The sequence below is a fragment of the Molothrus ater genome, chromosome 1 (genome assembly GCF_012460135.2).
Source record: "Molothrus ater isolate BHLD 08-10-18 breed brown headed cowbird chromosome 1, BPBGC_Mater_1.1, whole genome shotgun sequence".
Taxonomy (NCBI): Eukaryota; Metazoa; Chordata; class Aves; order Passeriformes; family Icteridae; genus Molothrus; species Molothrus ater.
This window is the reverse complement of record NC_050478.2, coordinates 10,567,083-10,586,561: the sequence shown is the minus strand read 5'-3', so window position 1 is coordinate 10,586,561 and position 19,479 is coordinate 10,567,083. Positions and strand designations below refer to the sequence as shown.

The 19,479-nt window shown below is 39.2% G+C and overlaps 1 protein-coding gene across 5 annotated transcripts in view; it reads right to left on the bottom strand.

The window, feature by feature from the left end:
- The window catches only part of ZMYND11 (zinc finger MYND-type containing 11), a 105,405-nt gene that overhangs the window by 20,109 nt on the left and 65,817 nt on the right, over nt 1-19,479 (bottom strand). For 3 of the 5 annotated variants that reach the window (XM_036398265.1, XM_054514054.1, XM_036398274.1), the window contains exons 4-5: nt 10,808-10,852; nt 7,917-8,078 (exon numbers count right to left, since the gene is read on the bottom strand). The exons of 1 other annotated variant lie outside the window; for it this stretch is intronic. In XM_036398265.1, coding sequence (XP_036254158.1) covers nt 7,917-8,078; nt 10,808-10,852 — 207 coding nt within the window. The remainder of the gene's footprint in view (nt 1-7,916; nt 8,079-10,807; nt 10,853-19,479) is intronic. One more of the 5 variants, XM_036398283.1, reaches the window with a different exon arrangement.

The window sequence follows — 19,479 nt, the reverse complement described above, 5'->3', positions numbered from 1 at the left end:
TTATCCTGAAGTGTTTCTAACTGCTCACGTCTCCTGCAAGGCATTCACTCCTCCTCACACCTTGTGCACTGACTGCCAGGCTGAGCTCTCCCCTTCTCATGCCTCATTTCACCACTTGTGTGCAAACTGTGTGGACCAAATTGGCTCAGTTACACCTGCATCTTCAAAATCTGATAGCCTTCAGCAAGATCCACATAATTGTGCAGATGAAAAAATGAATCCATGTTCTAATATGTAAATAAAGGAGGCTTAAAAATTATCTGTCACTAGAAGTGTGCTATTTTTCATTGAATTACTTCTATATGACTCTGGACATAGGGCTCACAGACATTGAGTACAGAGCACCTGTTTTACAAATTTACTTGGCAAGAATAAAATTACACATTAGCATAAAAAAAGCTGATAGGATTTGATTGTGTCTCCCCTGTTTATATTCCTCCTGCAAGACACTGAGGACACTGAAAACCACAGGCTGTTCCCCTGTGCTACAGCAAACTTGCAACCTATACATCTCAGGATTGTACTTACTACCTTTCTTGAAACAAAACTGTACACAGCACTACCTGCAAAGCTGCTCATTTGATTGCTTAACAGCAATTAGAATCATTACAAACTGTGCTGAAATACCAGCTCAGTCACCAACCTACTCAGACACTGCATGGTGCATAACAGCACTACAGCTTCCTCCTGACTGGGAAAAACTCTCCTGTGGGAAGGGCCAGCCCCAGGTATTTCTAAACCTACAGTTCCTTTAAGCATTATTTTCATAATATTAATGGTTGCCTGGCCTTCCTTCCAAACTGTGGACTGACAGAGAATTTATTCTGCACTATATATCTGAATCACATTCTGTATATTCATGTTTCACTCTGACTACCAGGAGAAAAGTGCATTCTGCTGGAATTCAAATCACCTACTCAGTTTCTCATAAACCAACATTGCCACTGCAAATGAAAACCCAAATGTGCATTAAATTATCTGCATTATGAAACGCTGCTGTCATTTTGTCATTTCAGGCACTGGAGTGCTGTGTGCTTGCTAATGACACAGCATTTTAAAAGACTGAAACTTATAAGGACACAATAAAACTCACATGCACTGACTAGTCCTACACCTCTTTTTCTGACATGGCTCTGGAATTTATCATCCTTTGAAAGTATTTCAGAATTCATGTGAACCATTTTTCATGCCCTGCTGGGCAAGACAGTTTGAAAGAGACTGTTGAGATAGATGGTTTACAGTCTTATCCTTGAGATCATAAGAAAAGATAGATAGCTGGCTTTGTATAGTTATTGATGTCAGCAATTAATATCATCTTAAGCACCAATGAAAATTATATAATTAACTTGCCAATTCTGGCAAACTTTTAATTTTTCCACTTTTCCTTCAATTCCTTACACTGATTTATTTTAAGAAAAACTTGTTCTTCGTGTTCCTCTACTAAATTTTGAAAGGTAATAAATTTAGGGAATTGGAGCCTATGAGCCAGCAAAGTGTCTTTTTATGGCAAGGTTGCTCACCCTTTGTAGAAAGCCAGTTACATTTCCAGCACTTCATTCACTTTTCAACAATAATTAGCCATTTAGGAGGTAGCATTCCCACATTCTTTGGAAGTTATAATGGAAAATGTGCAAGTTTTTAATAAAAAAACTCTCCTTTGTATTTTGAAGACTTGTAGTGTTCTCAGAGTCATCAACCTAGAGCCACTTAGAGCAAGAAAATAGATAATACTAGATGGAGACTATGATTTGCATAAAATCTATTTACATTGCTCTGACACAAGATAATATACCCACTTTCAGGTCCCTTTGTAGGCAGAGTGATATAGAAGCAAATAGAAATGAAAATTAGGTCTTCTAATTTCCTACTTTCTGGAAACAAAAACAATGATAGTGGCAAGATCCACTTTCTTTTCCCTGTCATATCTACTAAAATAGATGTTGTTCAAGATCAAGTTTGTTTCAAGGAGCCTGCTGAGATTCAATCCAGCCCCTAAAATGTCAGGATCCTTATACTTTTACATGGCCTATTTGTGGGATAAATTATCTTAATAGGGGACTGTACCAGGTCTGGCTGGGATGAAATGAATTGTCTTCACAGCAGCAGGTATGGTGCTGTGGTTTAGATTTGTGACCAAAACAGTGTGGGTAACACATGAGTGTTGCAGCTCCTGCTGAGCACAGGGTAAAGGCCTTGGCAGTCTCTCACTCTGCCCCACAGTGAATAGTTTGGGGAGTGCCCAAGAGGGTGGGAGAAGACCCAACAAGGCAGATGAGCTGCACTCACCAAAGAGCTGTTCCATGCCATGCAACCTCATGCCCAGCCATAGAAAGGAAGAGGAGAGGGCTTAGGGGGAATTTAGCCATCTTTAACTCAGAAACTGTCTGGGCATTGATCTATCCAAGAGGGTGGGGAGTGACTGCCCCTGCACCACCTTTGTTTTGTGTTCTTTCCCAGCTGGGAGTTGAGGGGACATGGGAGTGCAGCCCTGTGGGGCTTGGCTGCCTGCTGGGGTTCACCTGCAGCATGGACAAGTCCTGAGGCACACCCCTGCTTTAGAGAGAGCTGCAAACCTCCTGCTCTGAATCAAGGGGAACTGAAACACTTGGTCAGGCCTATGTGTTTAGACAGGGGATGAAGGAGTGAAGTAATAACCTTCCCAATAGCAATCTTCATGTAGAAGATTAATGAGATTTGGTAGGTGAAAGGCCAAGCCTGCAGCCTAACTCTTTTCTTGTGGGTGCAGGAAATACCTTTTATAAGCCTTATTCTCTGCAGCACATCTGTTTCTTAGAAGCTGAACCTGAAGGTTACATTGCTCTTTATATTCAATATTCCTGATTAATTATACTGCCTAGCTGTTCAAGAGGGTAGCAATATATTGCTACTGTGCAGGTGTGACTTATTTAGCAATTCTGACATGCTCACAGTGCAGGGCTTCACTGCAAGGCTTTACAAACCACATGAGGCTAGAGAAGCCAGGGGCACTTCCCAGAAACACTCCATCCTGCAGCAGCACCAGGGATGATGGCGGTGACAAACCTCTGCACTCTGAGTTAGCTCTCAGCTCCCAGGGTGGCAGTGGCCACTGTGCTGCAGTTGCTGCAATCTTTCATTTGAAGAGAAAAAACAAATAGGAAAACTCTAAGAAATGCAAGGTGTCAGTGCCAGCATTCTGTCTTGCTATAGGCATTTAAATTACATTTGCACTGTTTAAAGAGGTTTCCATTTCCCTGTAATGTCCCATTAATGAATATTTTTCCCTTCCTCTCTCACCTGTCCTGTATACACACATCAAAGAGCTGCATTTCAGTTCAGTGATGGATTATGTGAAGGCTGCTCAATGACAGATACATGTTTCTAAGGCATCAGTTGCATTTTCAGAAGAAATTCAGGTTTCCAGGGGTCTATTTGCAGAGGGGAACTATGAGCATGAGTCTAACATACACTCACCACTGCTCTTCAGAAACTTCTTGCCTTACACACTGGCCCTTGGACTTTGTAGGGCTTAAATTGCCAGAGGAATTTGGTGCTACATATGGAAAGCTTTACTGCTCTGCTGCCCTCTCAAACTTTCAACCCTCAGGTCCTCAGGTTTCCTGTACCATTAAGAAAGGTATGCAGGCACATGGAATGGGTCTCAGAGCAACCAATGCACTGTGTGCCCGAAGCATCACACAGAAAAACTTCTGCAGGAGCAAAATATGCCCTATAATGTGCCTCTTTCATGATCAGATGCAGTAAAATTAGACTTTTTAAAGCATCAGGTGCTTTTGGAAATGTTACAGCTGAATCCACAAATTGATTTCTACATGTATGGTGCATTAAGCACCTTCTGAATATGAAGCATCATATGAATGAAATATGCTTTTATCTGCTCAAAGAAGGTGGTAGGAGGCTGTAAGTGGAGCTTTCCCACTGCTGTGGACAAAGTCCTTTATCCTTTACTCAGTATGTGCTATGCAGTGCCCAGTCCTGTCAGCTCCTGATTGACTCCAGGGTGCATGGCAGGGACTGGTGAGGACCAGCACCTCACAGGAGTGGGCTCTGTGCTGCTAAAACTGGTCCTACACTTGGACTGCCCTTTACTCACCAATCCATGACTATTATTTGTGTGATCACACCAAATACTGTTTCAGGAATATGTTTCCCCATCCAGGTCTCAAACTCCTACCATACCACTATGAAATAAGCAATAAAAATTCTCTCCTCCCTCCTTGCATTTGACATTCACCACCTTGACTGACAGCTGGTGCCTAAACCCCCCTGATCTAAGCACTTGAAAAACTTCACTTAAGTAACCTCCATCTTCCTGTGCTTCTAACTTTCCACTGCTTGTCATTCTCACTTGTCAAATTTTGTCTGAAGTTGATTGTGAACTGCTTAATGGTTTATTTTTATGTACCCTAGGAAATGCTCAGTACAGTGCCAGCACTCAGAAAAAGCCTATCTATAGAATACTTCCCAGCACAGTATTTAATGTATTAAGCTCTACAGATTACTTTGGTCTCCTATGTATAAACCCCAGGAATATTGGAATACCCACTATGATAGGTAAATTGGCTATAAGTCCTTGCAAAGAATATACATGGAAGACCAATCTCTCAGATGACTGTAAAAAAATTTAGCAGTCAAGTGAAACCACATGACTAATTCTTTCCTTCTGTTTCATGAATCAAAATTATTTCTCTGTGACAAATGATGTATCAAAATGCTTAAATTTGCCTTCTTACATTTTTTTAAAATTTGGATTTTTAGACAAGAAATAATAATAGTGAGTTACACCAACATGATCGAAATTCTCCTATTCATATTTTTGTATATATCTATTCCCCCTCCAAAACATTAGTATTTTTGCAGTACTTTTTGTAGTCTTTAGGTACTAAATTAATAGCTGAAGAAAATTAATTCCCTTGTTTTATATAACTGAAGAGAAGCAATAAATGTACAAGTTTCCTATATCTTTCAGAGACAGAGGAGACTAACCCTGTCTGGAATGGACTATTCCAGTACTGAAAAATGTAATCTCTAAGCTCATTCAATATTAAGTTTTTCTCTTGTGACTTGTCTACCAGGAATTTTGCTGATAATGCCAATTTATTTCACTTAAGACAATGATTAGTCAACAGTCAGGGAAAAATTTCAATCAGTGCAATGTGGTTTGAATTGAACTTTGTTTGACTTTTGACTCCTGCTGAGAGTTATATAGGGTACAAAAATACTCAGAGTGGTACCATCAATTTTAAAAAAGAAATAAATGAGGAACTGGACATTGCTGTTTATGGATGCAATGGAGAAAAACCACGAGCAGGCAAGTGCTTTTGAGTTCAGAACAAGGTTTGAAAAGGATTGTTATAAATTATATGGGAAGAAAATATTTTTTTAAGTTATGAACAAAGCTTTAGCAATGGCCTTTATAAAATATTTCTGAGTAGCCAAGTGTGCAAGATAAAAACTGCACTGGTTGATCAAACTAATACAACCAGCAATTGTGAAATGAAAAATCCAAAGGCTTGCTGACCTTGGCAGCATTACAGAAGCAATCTTTACATAAGAATGAAGTGTTCTTAGATTATTTCTCTCAATATATTATGTTTTAAACATACTTTTATTTCACCTTTGTAAAGAGCTTTGAAATCTCCAAGTGAAAAGTGCCATGTCCAGTTATGGAATTAAATATGAAAATATATGTATCTCTTTGTCCCAGCTATCACTTTTCTTTAAGATACTTATTTACTGCTGATAACACAGTGCCCTTATGCAAGATGGTTAAGCTCTGTTATGCCCTCTGGACATCAGCCAGGGCTCTCTCCACATTATTAGTTTTTTGAATATAGGCCACTTTCTTGCTTTTAAAATGAAATTAGAGCAGCCATTTCCTAGGAGGGTGGGGAGAAAGTAGCAGAATACTGAAGGATGACTACTGACACAAGGATGCTGACTCCCAGACTTACAGGGACTGTGCCAGCCTCCTTAGTCCAGGTTTGCAGAATTAGGGCTTGAAGCTATTTGAATTAATGACAAGAAAAATAAGAGAGGCTGGCACAGGGGGAGGAAGGATGCCATGGCATTCACAGTGGCAATATCCACAAAAATAGCTTGATCATCACCTGAGGCACTAAGCAAGCCAAAGACCTCTGGGGCAGGAAGCATTTAAGAGCCCCCAAAACCTCTCCTTAATATTTGTATAACAAAAAAGGAACCAATATGCAGAAAGATAGGCAGAGAGCACATGGCTCAAGTTTCACAGGATTTTCTTTTTAAGGTAAACATTTATTTAATATCACTGCCATAAAGGACTTCAAGGATTCATGGTGAAAGTCAAACTGTTCTCAAAGCTGATGTATCAGAGCATATTTCCAGCAATGATTCAGCATTTCCACTCTGAGGACATGGTACAAGATAGATGTTATGAAACCACCTCATACACAAGGTGGCATAAGCCATCCACATTCTCTACCTTCACCAGGCATCATTTAAAATTCCTGGCAAACTACAGTGAATACTGGATGCAGTTTACTTAATTTTAACTATTTATAGGAATAATCAATACTTCTAATAAGACCCAACAATTATGAAAGAGATTTATTTAAAAATCTGAAAGCAAATAATCTATATATGGTCATAATTGTTGTTTTTAACAGAGGAACTATTGAATAACTAAATTAAATGCTAGCAACTCAATATAGAGAAATACAGTATATGTCTTTATTCTTAACATTTTTTTCCCTGCCACTACTTCCTTTTCATTACTTTCAGCTTCCTTGAGGTAGCCCTGATTTTTTTACTATTTCCCTAAACCCTGAGAGCTCCCTGAGAGCAATCTGCTCTCCTGAGAGCAATCTGAGACAACAACAACAGGTTTTGTGGAACTCACTCTAAGGTAACAGCATTCAAAAAGTGCTGTTTTGAAACAAAACACTCCATGTGTTTTCAACAACTGCTTCCCCATCCCACAAAGTGCCTGAAACCTTACATTCCTTGCAGCACAGATCATCCTAAGGTCACTCTGCTGCTCTACAGTTAATCCAAGCTTTTAGCAAAGGAAGTGCCTCTCTCTCCAGCAATCCCAGGCAGAGTGGAAGTGGCAGTTTTATGCCTTTCTGTAGCAACAATTTTATCTGAAACATTCATGTGCATTATTCCTTCCACAGGAAGGGAGCCTAGCTCTCTAGGAAGCCTAGTGAAGTGCTCCATTTGGGGAGGTGACACAGGGATGACAACAGCAACAGGTATGTGGCTGATTCAAGGCCAGGTACCAGTAAGCACCATCCTGACCAGAATGTTTCACCTTCTAATGACATGTAGACAACATATCTGCCCATTCTTGGAAAGACAGCTTTTTGCTGCCTCCCTGCCATACTCATAAGAATAGCATTTTTAAAGAAAAAGCAACATAGATATGGATGCCATGAGTGAAATCCAGATTGCCCTTTTTGCACCAGTAGAATCCACATCAGTAAATGAAAAGCAGGATTTAACTCCATGTTTTTGATACTAGCCTCATCAGTAACATGATTGTGGCTTTGTAACATAAAATACCATTCCAATAAAATATTAAGAATGCAAGTCATCAAAAACCAAAAATGATTCATTAAAACAGCATTAAGTAAAAACAGTAGCATCTTATACAGCAATTTGTTTACTCTTGTTGAAGGCTCCCACACTTTACTGCACTCAGGTGCACATTCTGGCACAGGGTACTGTGCAAGTAAAACTTGCTGGAGTCTTCAAAAATGGCCATCTGCTACATGCACCACATTTTGGTACCTCTGTACAGATGCTCTAGGTATGTACCACCATTTCAATTTTCAGTTCTTTACCCAATAACCTGGCCAGACCATCTGGACACCTTCATAAATCTATTAATGAATATCAATCCTCTAATCAGCACATGAAATCTCATAGGTACTCACCCTGCAAACTGGGCACTGCCAGTGACTACTGCTGTCTCTAAGCCTGAACTCATCAGACAAACACTTGGAATGATACACACGAAAACACAGGTCACATATCAACACCTCTCCAGGCAAATGGCATTCAAAACAATACCAGTCATGATTTTCTGTTTCCCAGTCCTACAAAAAATACAAAATATTTTGGTATGACATTCTGTCAAAATCTGCAGGAACTAAGAACAAAATTGATATGTCTTGAAATCCAGCAGCAATTAGACATTATAAACATTTTTAAGAAGTGTATAATGTTTAAAAAACAGGGGAAAACCTACGTGCTTAACGATCTTCATCAATTTAATACACACTAACTCCAATAGAATATGAATGCCAAGTTTTAATTTTTTCAATTGTCTGATTAGTTACAATTTCAAATATGAGCTCTGTCCACAATGAAAAGTGGGTTTGTTTTCTACCTTTGTGTAAAACATTTGTTGACCTCTCTGTATTAGATTGCAAACAAAAGTTTGTGCACCTCAACAGACCATACCTATTTTCTTGGACTATTTCCCTTAGTTTGATTGTTACATTATATTTTCAACTGTAATTTTCTGAAGGGTGGTCCCTTCCAGTCTTTACTCTCTTAAAACTGACAACTTTTCAGCATCAAAGTGTTGAGTTACAAGAAATAAATGAAATCATGAACCAATTACTGCAAGAAATGTTTCTGCTAAGCAATCCCAATGCAATTCAAAACATATAAAATGTTTCACTTGCCGTGCTCAATAGCACCGGGCTCATTCCTGAAATGTTCTGCAGTAGACAAAGGATATGGTTCTGCTGATGCACAGGTGTCTTTAATATACTCTTCCTTGAAAATTCACCCCCAACAGCCAAATTCTGACCTTTGAAACATGTGCACAAGCTTTGCTGAAATAAATGAGAGCAGCATGCATATAATTTGGAGGCAGAATTTTGCTCTAGGAATCAAGAGTTCTAAAACCAAGCAGAATTGCCAGTGGCCACTGTTAAATGTTTATGTTTGTTATCTAAAATGCCACAGTTTTCTCTACACTTAGAAGACAAAATAGCTGTCATATCTCAGATAAAACTCCCAATGCCTTTTCATGTCAAATGTCACTTTTCAATGGGTTCAGATCTCTGAAAAAAACTACTCCTATTCTTCAGTAAATTATCTTGATAAAAATCTGATCAAGCTACTTTTAATGTCATGTTGTAAAGGTGGAGTTAGCAATTCCCACTGACTGCCAGAGCTGGCATTTGTCTGATTTTCATTATGCTGTGCCTGGGCAGTGCAGTCCTTGTGTGCAAGGTCTCCTCCAGTGTGAGAAAGGCCATGCTCAGGTGGCCCTTTCAGTCCTTTGTGCTGTGCACAGAACTCATCTGACCAGAGCCCCCAGGAACACAAGAGATTTTGGGACAGCCCCAACCCAGACTGCCTGCACTAAACTTGATGTACCATGAATGTTGGATTGCAGGGCTAGCAAGTTTAGAGGGGGAAAAACCACCCTATGAAATCTTAACCAGTGATTTTTTAAACTCAGAACTTTGCCCTCCTTTGTTGTGCAGATTAACAGTGTAACTTGACCTTTTGTCCTTTCTCCTCATTTCATTTTACTGGCAAATTCCATATATCTCAAAATGGCATAACACCACCAAATTTGGCTAAAAGAACACATTATTGTTTCACCAAATCTTTCCCCTTCCAAAATTCAGTGGCTGTGTACTTTGGGAGCCCTTTATTTAGGATATTTTGTAAACAACTAAAGATACTGCATTGTTGGTGCACTTGATTTGCCTATAGAGTGAGAGAAATCAGGATAAAGTAGTGTTTTGTATGTCATTTATATTAACTGTATGCAGAAAATGAAAAAAAGAATCAGGTGGCACTAAAGGGCCAATTAAGCAAGAAAAATAATCAGTTTTGGTTGAATGTATATTTAGATAAAAATTAAACTGAGAAGACCACAAGAGGTCCTGCAATTTCAGCACAGAATCAAGATTCCAGGATTCTTAATTTTTGTTTGTATTAGTTACGTATTCGTATCTCCCAGATATTCCATTGTTAAGAAATATGCTGGCAAAGAGATGTGGAATTTCATAAACATACGGAAATATATTTGCTGGCAAGAAAAACCATCCACTCCAGCCAAAAACCATGATGTTAAATAAAACAGCAGAAGAGGCTTCCTTCAGTATTCACACTGCAAAGTATTGAAAACCTCATTATTTCTAAATACAAAGATTTTCACAGAAAAAAAAGTTTTAGTTTAATGCAGTATATTTAGTGCATAAGTATACATAAAACATTAATTTGTGCAAATATTTGAAAATCTAGTTAAAAAAGATTAAAAAAAGGTACATAACCCTTGTGGACAACTGCCCTATTGACTTCAATAGCGAGGTCAGAGGCATTAGTTTTCCTCCAACAGCAATGAAATGTTGGTTATTGCTCCTCTCGGTTTACCTAAGTGTGAATGGGAGGGGAATGCGCTCCCAGCACTTTATCTATTCATTGACTCATTTATTTTCATGCAGGAAATGGGATTATTTTAGCTGTGCCCAGCTCCGGCTGCCGGCGCTCGGGGTCGGGCAGGTCGGGCCGCTGGGGCAGCCGCGGGGCTGCAGTTCCCGCTCGCACCGCCAGGTGTCGCCGGGCGCTCCCGCAAGCGGCGGCCCAAGGGCGGCCGCGGTGACAGCGGCGACATCGGAGCGGCCACGGCCGGGCCCGGAGCCCGCCCGACACACGGGGTGCGCACCCAACTCGGGACCGGGAGTGACATGGATGATGGTGGTGGCTAGGAGAGTAAACTAAGCTAGCCTAATGGAAGACAGAAACGTAATAGAAAATATGACAGAATTCAAAACCACATAGTGCAAAAATTGTTCACCTTGTTTTTTGCTGCTGTCTGGGAAAAAGGCTGCATACCGTAGGCCTTTCAAAATAAAAACAAAACAAACTTTGTATCTATACTGTAAGCCATCTGGTTATCAGGATATACACAAGGCTAGAAAGAATTCATGCACAGTGACCAGGAAATCAATCTGTTAGTTCTAACTTCTGGTTGCATACATTTCCTCCTGCATTCCTGGAATGCTACCTGACACTTTCACCACATTTTATTTCTTTAAAATATCCCACATACTTATATGATTAAAAGAACCCAACACCCATCATTCTTATCCATATACACACCCACCACCAGGCCAATTTAAAAATCATCAAGAATATTAATGATTGTTAATTAATGCACCCTCTTTGATACATAAGCCTTCTCTGGGCATCTAAAAAAAGATCCTTCTAACATAATTTACTGCATAGGGAGTTGCCCCACCAAAAGCAAAGCAACACCTTTGCAGCACATTATCGAAGGTTAGGCTATCACTTTATCAATAAAACTCACAGTTCTTGTTTGTGTATAAAAGGTGAGACATTTTCCCAGGGCCATGCAGGCTGAGGAGGGATCTCCTCCACAGGGACTGAGTTTCCTGGCGCAGGGAGGGAAGGGCTCCGGGGTCACTGTGCTGCAGACAAAGGGAATCCTCTGCCCAAGTTCAGCGGCACCAGCCCGGCCCCGAGAGGGAGCGGATTTGGCAGCAAAGCTGCGGAATCAGATCCAACAGAGACCTTCCCCCTTGGTCCTGCCCAGCTGCCCGCTGCATTCACGGATCTATGCATCAGCAGGACAGCAAATGAGTCTGGGGGACTGTGAGCAACAGCCAAAGAGCTACGCTCTGTTAAGCAGAGCGGGATCTTGCAATCATGTAGGTCACACGTGGTCACTCGTTCTTTATATTCAAATCTGTCAAACATTAGATCATAAAGGTCACTTTGCACTGACATAAATAGCTGAGGTTCACTCGGCAACGTGAGTGAAGCACTGCAACAAATTAAAAAATACATCTTATGACCGGCACGTAAGCTTACTTTTCTTTGTCATTTGTCTTAAGTAGGTTGTCTTAAAGCAAATATATACATTTATTCTGGAAGTACAGAAAAATAACATGGGATAGAAAATGTCAGGCTATCCAGAGCATTTGACAATTTAAATACAGATAAACCCAACAGAAAGGAATGAATCATCATGTCGTAGCCTTTACTGTAAAATAAAATACAAAGTTGTTGTCAAGGAAAGAATAATTTTAGTGCACAAAGAAAATGTCCATTATAATGCAAATGTACATGGAAAAGAAATGCTTACTCATTAGTAATGGAGATTTACTTAGCTGTAATTGAAATAGGGAATCTGTATGTTGGAGAATGTGACATCCTGCTGTACAATTAGCATACCATTAAGTAGGAGATGTGAAGCACATACTGACAGTAAAATTAACAATAACTTAGAGGTCACAATTGTAACTATTAGGTCACTTCCATACCACAGCAAGCCCGTAATTATTGTAAAAAAAAGATGTTAAAACAAGTAATACATTTTCATTTTCATATAAATTATATGTAGGTATAGCACATGAAAACAGTATAACCTCCTTTCTTAGACTTTGTCTAAAAGGACCACTTTGCCTTTTTATAATGCACATTCCATTAACATAGCTCATTTCTTACCTGTTAATCTGTTTTCTCCAAGTCCCTTAATGGTAGCCCAGATACTCGGTATTAAGTCACTCTACTATCAAGTGGAGAGAGGAAAAGGGAGGGGGGAAAAAAGCAAAACTCTATTCATGAAACTCCCCCTTATGGGGATTTGCTGGTTTCATACAGTTGAACTAGATTTCCCAAACAATCCAAATTATGGGTATCCTTTGGACCCAACCAGTAAGCTAAAAAAAAAAAGGGTCATATAGATGGGAAAGACAGTTATAAGTCAGTTACCCCTTTGGCACAATCATGTTTATTTACAAATAGTATACATACAGTTCTGTTGTCCTAAATTCAAAATGAAGCAAATGAAGGAAATAATTTCCCATGGAGTTCATGGTTCCCAGCATTTCCTGTGTGGCACTTGTCCCATAGCACTCTTTGCACATTTTTTTCCCCCCCAGGTGTTCTGTTTTAAGTGCTTCTCCAGCATTTCTTTTACATGTGTGCTGCTGTGGTGCTCCTCTCTCTCTCTCCCCTACACCCCTGCACACACAGCTCCTTCCAGACCACTGGATTTTCATTCAGACCCACCTGTGCACAAACTCACTGTCAGACCTGCATGGGGTCTATGCTTTAACAGTCCCTAGAGCTCCAGCTGCCCAGTGGATAAGAAACTTAGAGCAGTTTTTCACTAGTTTAAAGGAAGAGTATTAGCAGATACACAGTAGATTTCACCCACTGTGTAACACTTTTGGTCTGTCACAGCGGTGGAATCTAGAGTGACAACAAGGTCCATGCCAGCAGATAGAAGTAATTTAAAAAATATAAATTATTTAAAAATAGTAGTATTTGCATGCTAGAATTATTTGAAGTAATTTTCATCACCAGCCCAAGACTTTAGCGTAATCTTTTCATGATTATTTCATTACCCTTTAAAGAATGTCAATAAATGAGCTCCTACTATTTTTCAGTTTCCCATTTCTTTAACATATAATGAGATAGGCCATGCCCAATTTAAAGATATAATTTCTGAAGCAAATGTTCTGTATTCTGGTATTTTAGGATTTGGGAACAGCCATAAGGAACACTTCCATCTCTTCTCACCTCTATCAGCTTTAAAATCAGAGATTTTCACATTTTCCCCTCTTCAACTAAGAGAGAAGCTTTTAAAATCTTGGGTTCTGATGTCAAGGTTTCTTTGCTGGCCTTCAATAACTCTTCACTGGCACCCAACAAAAATGACTACCAGTCCATATCAAGTAGAAATATACACTGAAATAAATGCCTCACAAGAATGATGCTCTTTTTTTCCACATCTTCGATTTTGCTTAGGTTTTGCAACATGCATCCATCATCATCTGCTGTTCTGAAGTAATTGCCATCTTCTCTACTTAATCTTTCATATTTCAAACTTTCTGCTGTAAATTAAAAGCCTTTATTATATAAGAAATGGTGGTACTGCATTCTAGCATGGATAGATCTACCATTTCATTACTCTCCTCTGGTATCCGGGTCCTCTCTTTAAGAGGACTCAGAGTATGCTGCAGGAACCTATGCCCCCACTCACATTAAACAAAGCAGCATCTATTTCTGTCTAAAGACATTTTCCATTCTTAATAAATCAGTTCCTTTCTGTCTTTTTCAAGCAGCATCTGCTCCATCAAAGCTTTCTCAATTAGACATGAGCTTTACTAAAGGTAATTGCTAAAACCTTGCAGTACATCTTTATGACTCACAGCTATCAGGAACCACAGTGGGGGTGCACTACCTATGAGACTTCTGTCCTCCAGTACAAAACCTGAAGAAATGCTTCAAACTTCTACATTTGCTGCAAATAGCTACTGCCCACTTCATTTATCTGTTTTTTATTTCTCTCACGGTGTAAATACTGGAATCCCTGCCCCACACAAAAGGCAACCTGAAACAGGCTTGGACAGGAGAACCAGCCCCTGTTAACAGCCCTGAGGAGCTGCAGAAATGCTAAACCAGCATTTAGCTCAGCTATGAAATGCCTCCCTTTGCCCATCTATCCACTGCTTTTGCAATTCTGTTCAACTTCCAAGTAACTGCTCTGTAGTAAGAGGAGTTTTACAAAGTGTGGCTGATTATCTGTAGAGCTGCACAGATGGAAGCCTTACCCCTTTTTTTTTTTTTTTTCAGAGAGTTCAAGTGGATGTGGTACGTGCACACTGGCCTCTATTTTAAACAGGCTCTATCTCATGGGGCACAGCAGCCAGTAAGGAATCTCCAGCTTATCAGGAGTCTCTGGCAGATTTACTGGTTTTCACTCAGACATCAGCATGCACCAAGTAATACCTGGGTGGAACAAGCACTATGTGCTATGGAACATCATTCCCAGTGTTCTTTCAAATGCAGTGGGGACACAGTGTGTGTTTTCCACCAGAGGCCTCAGTCTGCTGTGAGAGCAGTCTTCCTTCTGCCCTTTGGTCAGTCTTCTCTTCGTGCCACATCCCTGGCTCCATCTATTCTTTAGCAAATATGAATCCTCCTGTAAACATCCTTTCAGTAGCCTACAGGATCTGCTTTTATCTTTTCATCAGAACAATGATGAAAAGGTTAGGCTTCAAACTGAGGAAGGTGTGATTAATTCCTTGATGGCTCAGAGGACTTACTCCATCTTTGCAGCAGGTAAATGGTGAGTTAGCTGTTTAATAAAGTATTTCTCTTTCATCATTACTGTAAAGGGTCTATATTTGATCAGGACGATTGCTTTCCAATGATAAAAGTTTCTTAGATCATCACATGCTTTACATTTAATGCTAGAGCAATGCTTTGGGGTAAATTCAGCACCAAAATAAGCTTATTTTCTCCCCTGCAGTTTTCTTGCATCCCTGTGTTCACCAGATATATTTCTTCCTGTTTTGCATCTATGTTTTTCCTACTGCTTTTGCTCATCAAAAGTGCTTAGCAAATAAACAAGCATCCATCTCTTTTTCAAAGCCAAAAAGACTTCAGCAGCTAGAATCCCTTTGTGAAAATGGTTTCACTTTATCTTTTCTTTCTTTTTCTAGAAAACTACTACAGCAAGTAGCTACAATGTGTGCTTTTACAGACAGGCTAATCTATCCATTCAGATCTGTTGGCTTTATAGATTCTTTCCTTCTCTGACCTGGGCTTTATCTTTAAAATGGATTCCCATAAATTGACCCTGTAGGGCACTTCATAGGTACTCATTATTCATATTTTATCATGAAGAAATCCAAAATAATTATGAATTCATATGTCCTCACAACTACTAAGGCATCTTGCTTTATTTCAAGTACATTTGTTTGTTTATTTATTAATTATGGCCAAGGTTTTAGCATCTCAGCAATTAATTGGAATTTCTTGTTTTACATGGTTTTGAAATTCTCTTATTTTAGAAACCCTTTCTATTCTAAAAAGAACCTACACAAAACCATCAGTCAGGGGAGAGATCAAAATCTCCTTCTCCATAGTTCATGTATTTATGAGCTTGTAACAATCCATTTCCATTTTCTTCACTGGTAACTGCTTCCTCTTCTGATGCACTGATGCAGGAGGACTCAAGTTCTGCAGAGAATTCCACATCCTGTCAGAACTCTTCTGGCTTTCTTTCAGTGAATTTAATCTAATTAATTTATTGTTAGTTTGTCCTAGAAGTCTTCAGTTTCTGGCAGAAGCCACCCAAATCTCTCTGTATTCCTGCCAGGACAGGCAGATTTTTATTCACCTTCCCACCCTGCAGCCACGTTCTGGACAATTTGGGGTGATAGGTCCCAAAGTACAGAGCCAGGCTCTAGCTTCCAGTGCTAAAGAATTGAGTTTTTTCCAAGTGTAGTAACATGTCAGCAGCCAAAGTGACTGCTCAAACCCTTGTCACACCTATCTGCTCAGCCTATGAGCTGTGCTCCTGAAGTAATGAATAAATCTCAATTTCCTTTCCAAGAATATCATGTTTGGGTAGTAGCAGTGTGCATTATTTAAGGTGAGACAATACAAGCATTCTCCTCCAGGATATTAGAAATTGAAAATAATTTCAAGTGAAAATGTTTTTGTTTCTTCACATTCCAAGCAAGTTCAAGGTTAATAGAAACTTTCAACTTATCTCCTCAGAAACTGGATTCACTTTGCTGGTAATGTCACAATTTTTGACTTAGGTTGAGCCAAGAGGAGGTTTGTAGGCTTTTCATTAGGGAGATAAATCAGTGATGGAGTGAGGAATTTATCAGGTGCAATGCCTTTTATGTCCACATTATGGTTTTGTTCTCCTAGAAAGAAGGTAAATCCAGACCAGAAATAAATCTCCTTGCTTGTAGTTCCAAGTCTCCTTTCAAGAACTCTGCACAAAAATTGTCTTCTTCCCTTTTCTTGCTTAAAATACGTTTACATTGCTTCTCTGGTCTTATTTTGTAGTTTTTCTTTAGGTTGATGTCTCAGCACACACAAAAACATTTTATCTGAACCAACAGCAGAACCTCCTACACAGGTTCCTTAAACCTCTTGTCCATGTGCTGTAGGTGTGGCTGATATTGTTTCAGCTGTCAGCTGATAAAAAGGCATGGGGACTGCATTTATTGTGAATTAAGCATGAATATTAATAAGCCCATCAGCTTCAATGAAGTTTCATTCAGTGACCAGCATGACACAATAATAAAAGATTCAAATCAGTTGCCAGAGATACAGAGCATTTTGAACCCACAAAGTTAATAAAAACAACACTACTAGGTCAGGGTGGGTACAAAAGGGGTAGAAAAAATCCAAGATGCATCTTTTCAAAACAAACTCAAGACAGACTGATCTATGTCATTATTCTATTAGCATAATATAAATCCCATGATGGAACCTTTCTACAGACTAGTTTGACTAGTTTACTTCAAACTCAAAGATAAATTCTCATTCTTAAGAACATCCTTTCAATCAGAAAAGAACATTTTGTGAAATCTGTGAACAACATTATCAGTATCTCAACTCCAGAATGGAGAGTGAAAGCCTCACAGAAGAATACAGCATTACATCAACTGAATTTTTAAAAGTCAAGTTGGCAAAGCTGGGAGAGCCAAGTGAAGATGCTGACAAGGTTGTTTCACCAGTTTAAAAGAAGCAGCATCTCTCTGCAGTCAGATGGAGTCTACTAGTGTCACCTTCAGTAATGTGAAGATCCTGCAAACATTGTAAATGTCTTTTCCAGAGAATAAAAAATAAGGATGAGCAGAGGAGAGGGAAGAAATACCCCTGAACAGATGGGAAGAGAAAAACAAGATTGGAAAAGGAATTCAGAATTGCTCACTATTCTTAACTCTTCTAGAGGCAGCAAGAACCACTGGAATTGCTGTGGAACCGTTCATGAGAGGCTGCATGTTAACAGCCTTAGTGCAAAGACAGAAGAGGGGCTTGGCTTTAATGCAGAAGGAATTTCTCTTCCATGAGCTGGGAATTCAGAATTCTACTCCGCTTCTCTAGGATAAAATAGTCTATGCTTTGATTTGATGATTTGAATATATTTGCTTTTCTCAACTTTCCCAAATCCACTTATTTTTACTTTATTAATAAGCAGAATCACATCTGCAGTTTGTGACAATAATTTGCAAGAAAAATCATTGCATTTAGCACATGAAGGATTGAATTCATGGCAGTCTTTTGGAAAATTAAGCTCCGAATGATGGGTCCTTAAAGGATGGAAAGACAGATAGAAAAGGTTCAAAGAGTTTCAGAAGCTCATCATCCTTGAGTGTTCTTGTGTGACCAAGCTGGTATGTGGCCTGACCCCAAAGCCACATCATACTCTCCCTGATGTGTGGTAATAAGGGATGGAAGCCAGTTTGAATTTTTTCTCTTATGGGATCAATCATTAACTCTTTGCATCAGTGAATTACTAAGTGTAAAGAACACTTGCACTTTCACAATAATTGAGTTTTTTCCAAGAAGAATGTTCTAGGAATCTATCTGGAACATTCCAGCCTGGAAAATTCTTAATTTGTTCAATATGCAAAAAATATGAACTAATATGGCTTGGGCTATGTTTGGTTTTGGATCAGTGAATTTACACAGGACTTTACATTAAAGGCAATATGGATGGATAAGGCAAACAGAGAATTTTTTTAAACACTGAAGGAGATTTTTCTTCATTTGGTGTGACATGTTCTTCCTATTTGTGCTTTTCAGTTGTAAGAGCTCACATGATGAAGGCACTGGCTGTCACTATTGCTGTTTCATATTATCCTTCTGCCCCTAACTGAAAAGAATGGGATGCACATTAAAACCATTCTTCAGCCTAGTTATTTAGAACTGGTAGCTATTCAGGCTGGTTTTGGATTGAGGTTTGGTTTTGTCTGTTGTTGTTCGGGGGTTTTGTATTATTTAAAACGTATTTTTGTACAGAAAAGATTCAAACTCTCACAGTGACAGTTCTTAAGCATTTTACAATTATCTTCACATTTATGGAGACTCAAGATGACATAGTCAGTTCAAAAAACAGCTTCTGGCTACCAATACTGACCTAGCATGGAAAAATCAATATAATTACAAAAGCAATTAAGCATGGCAAGCAAAGAATCAAGCCTTTGCTCAATCTAAAGTAATTTAGATTAACACAAACATAACAGCCAAAAATTCTCCTTTCTCATAGACTGATCCTAGTAAAATCAAACCTGCAACACATCAAATCACAAAAATAACTGAGTGTGTGCCTAAGGTCACTTGGGTTAAAAAAATCATCCTCAAGACTCACAGTGCTGGCAGTGGGTTACAACAAATATTACAATGTTGGGAATACAGACAGAGCGGAGAGATGGATTATTTAGGCAGCCTTGTGACTTGGATGTATCTGGAGTTTCTCTGAGCAAGCACCAGTACTTTCTCAATTTAAAATACCAGAAAAATCTTTAGAAATGAAATAGCACATTGAGAATACATGTGTGTGCTGGGGAAAAACAAGTTGTATCTCTAATGTTTTCTAAAAGCAGGAAAAAGCAAGGAAACTTCCCCTCCAAGCAGTGTGCTCTCCACTAAACTCAAACTTCTTTAGAGGGAAGAACTGGAAAT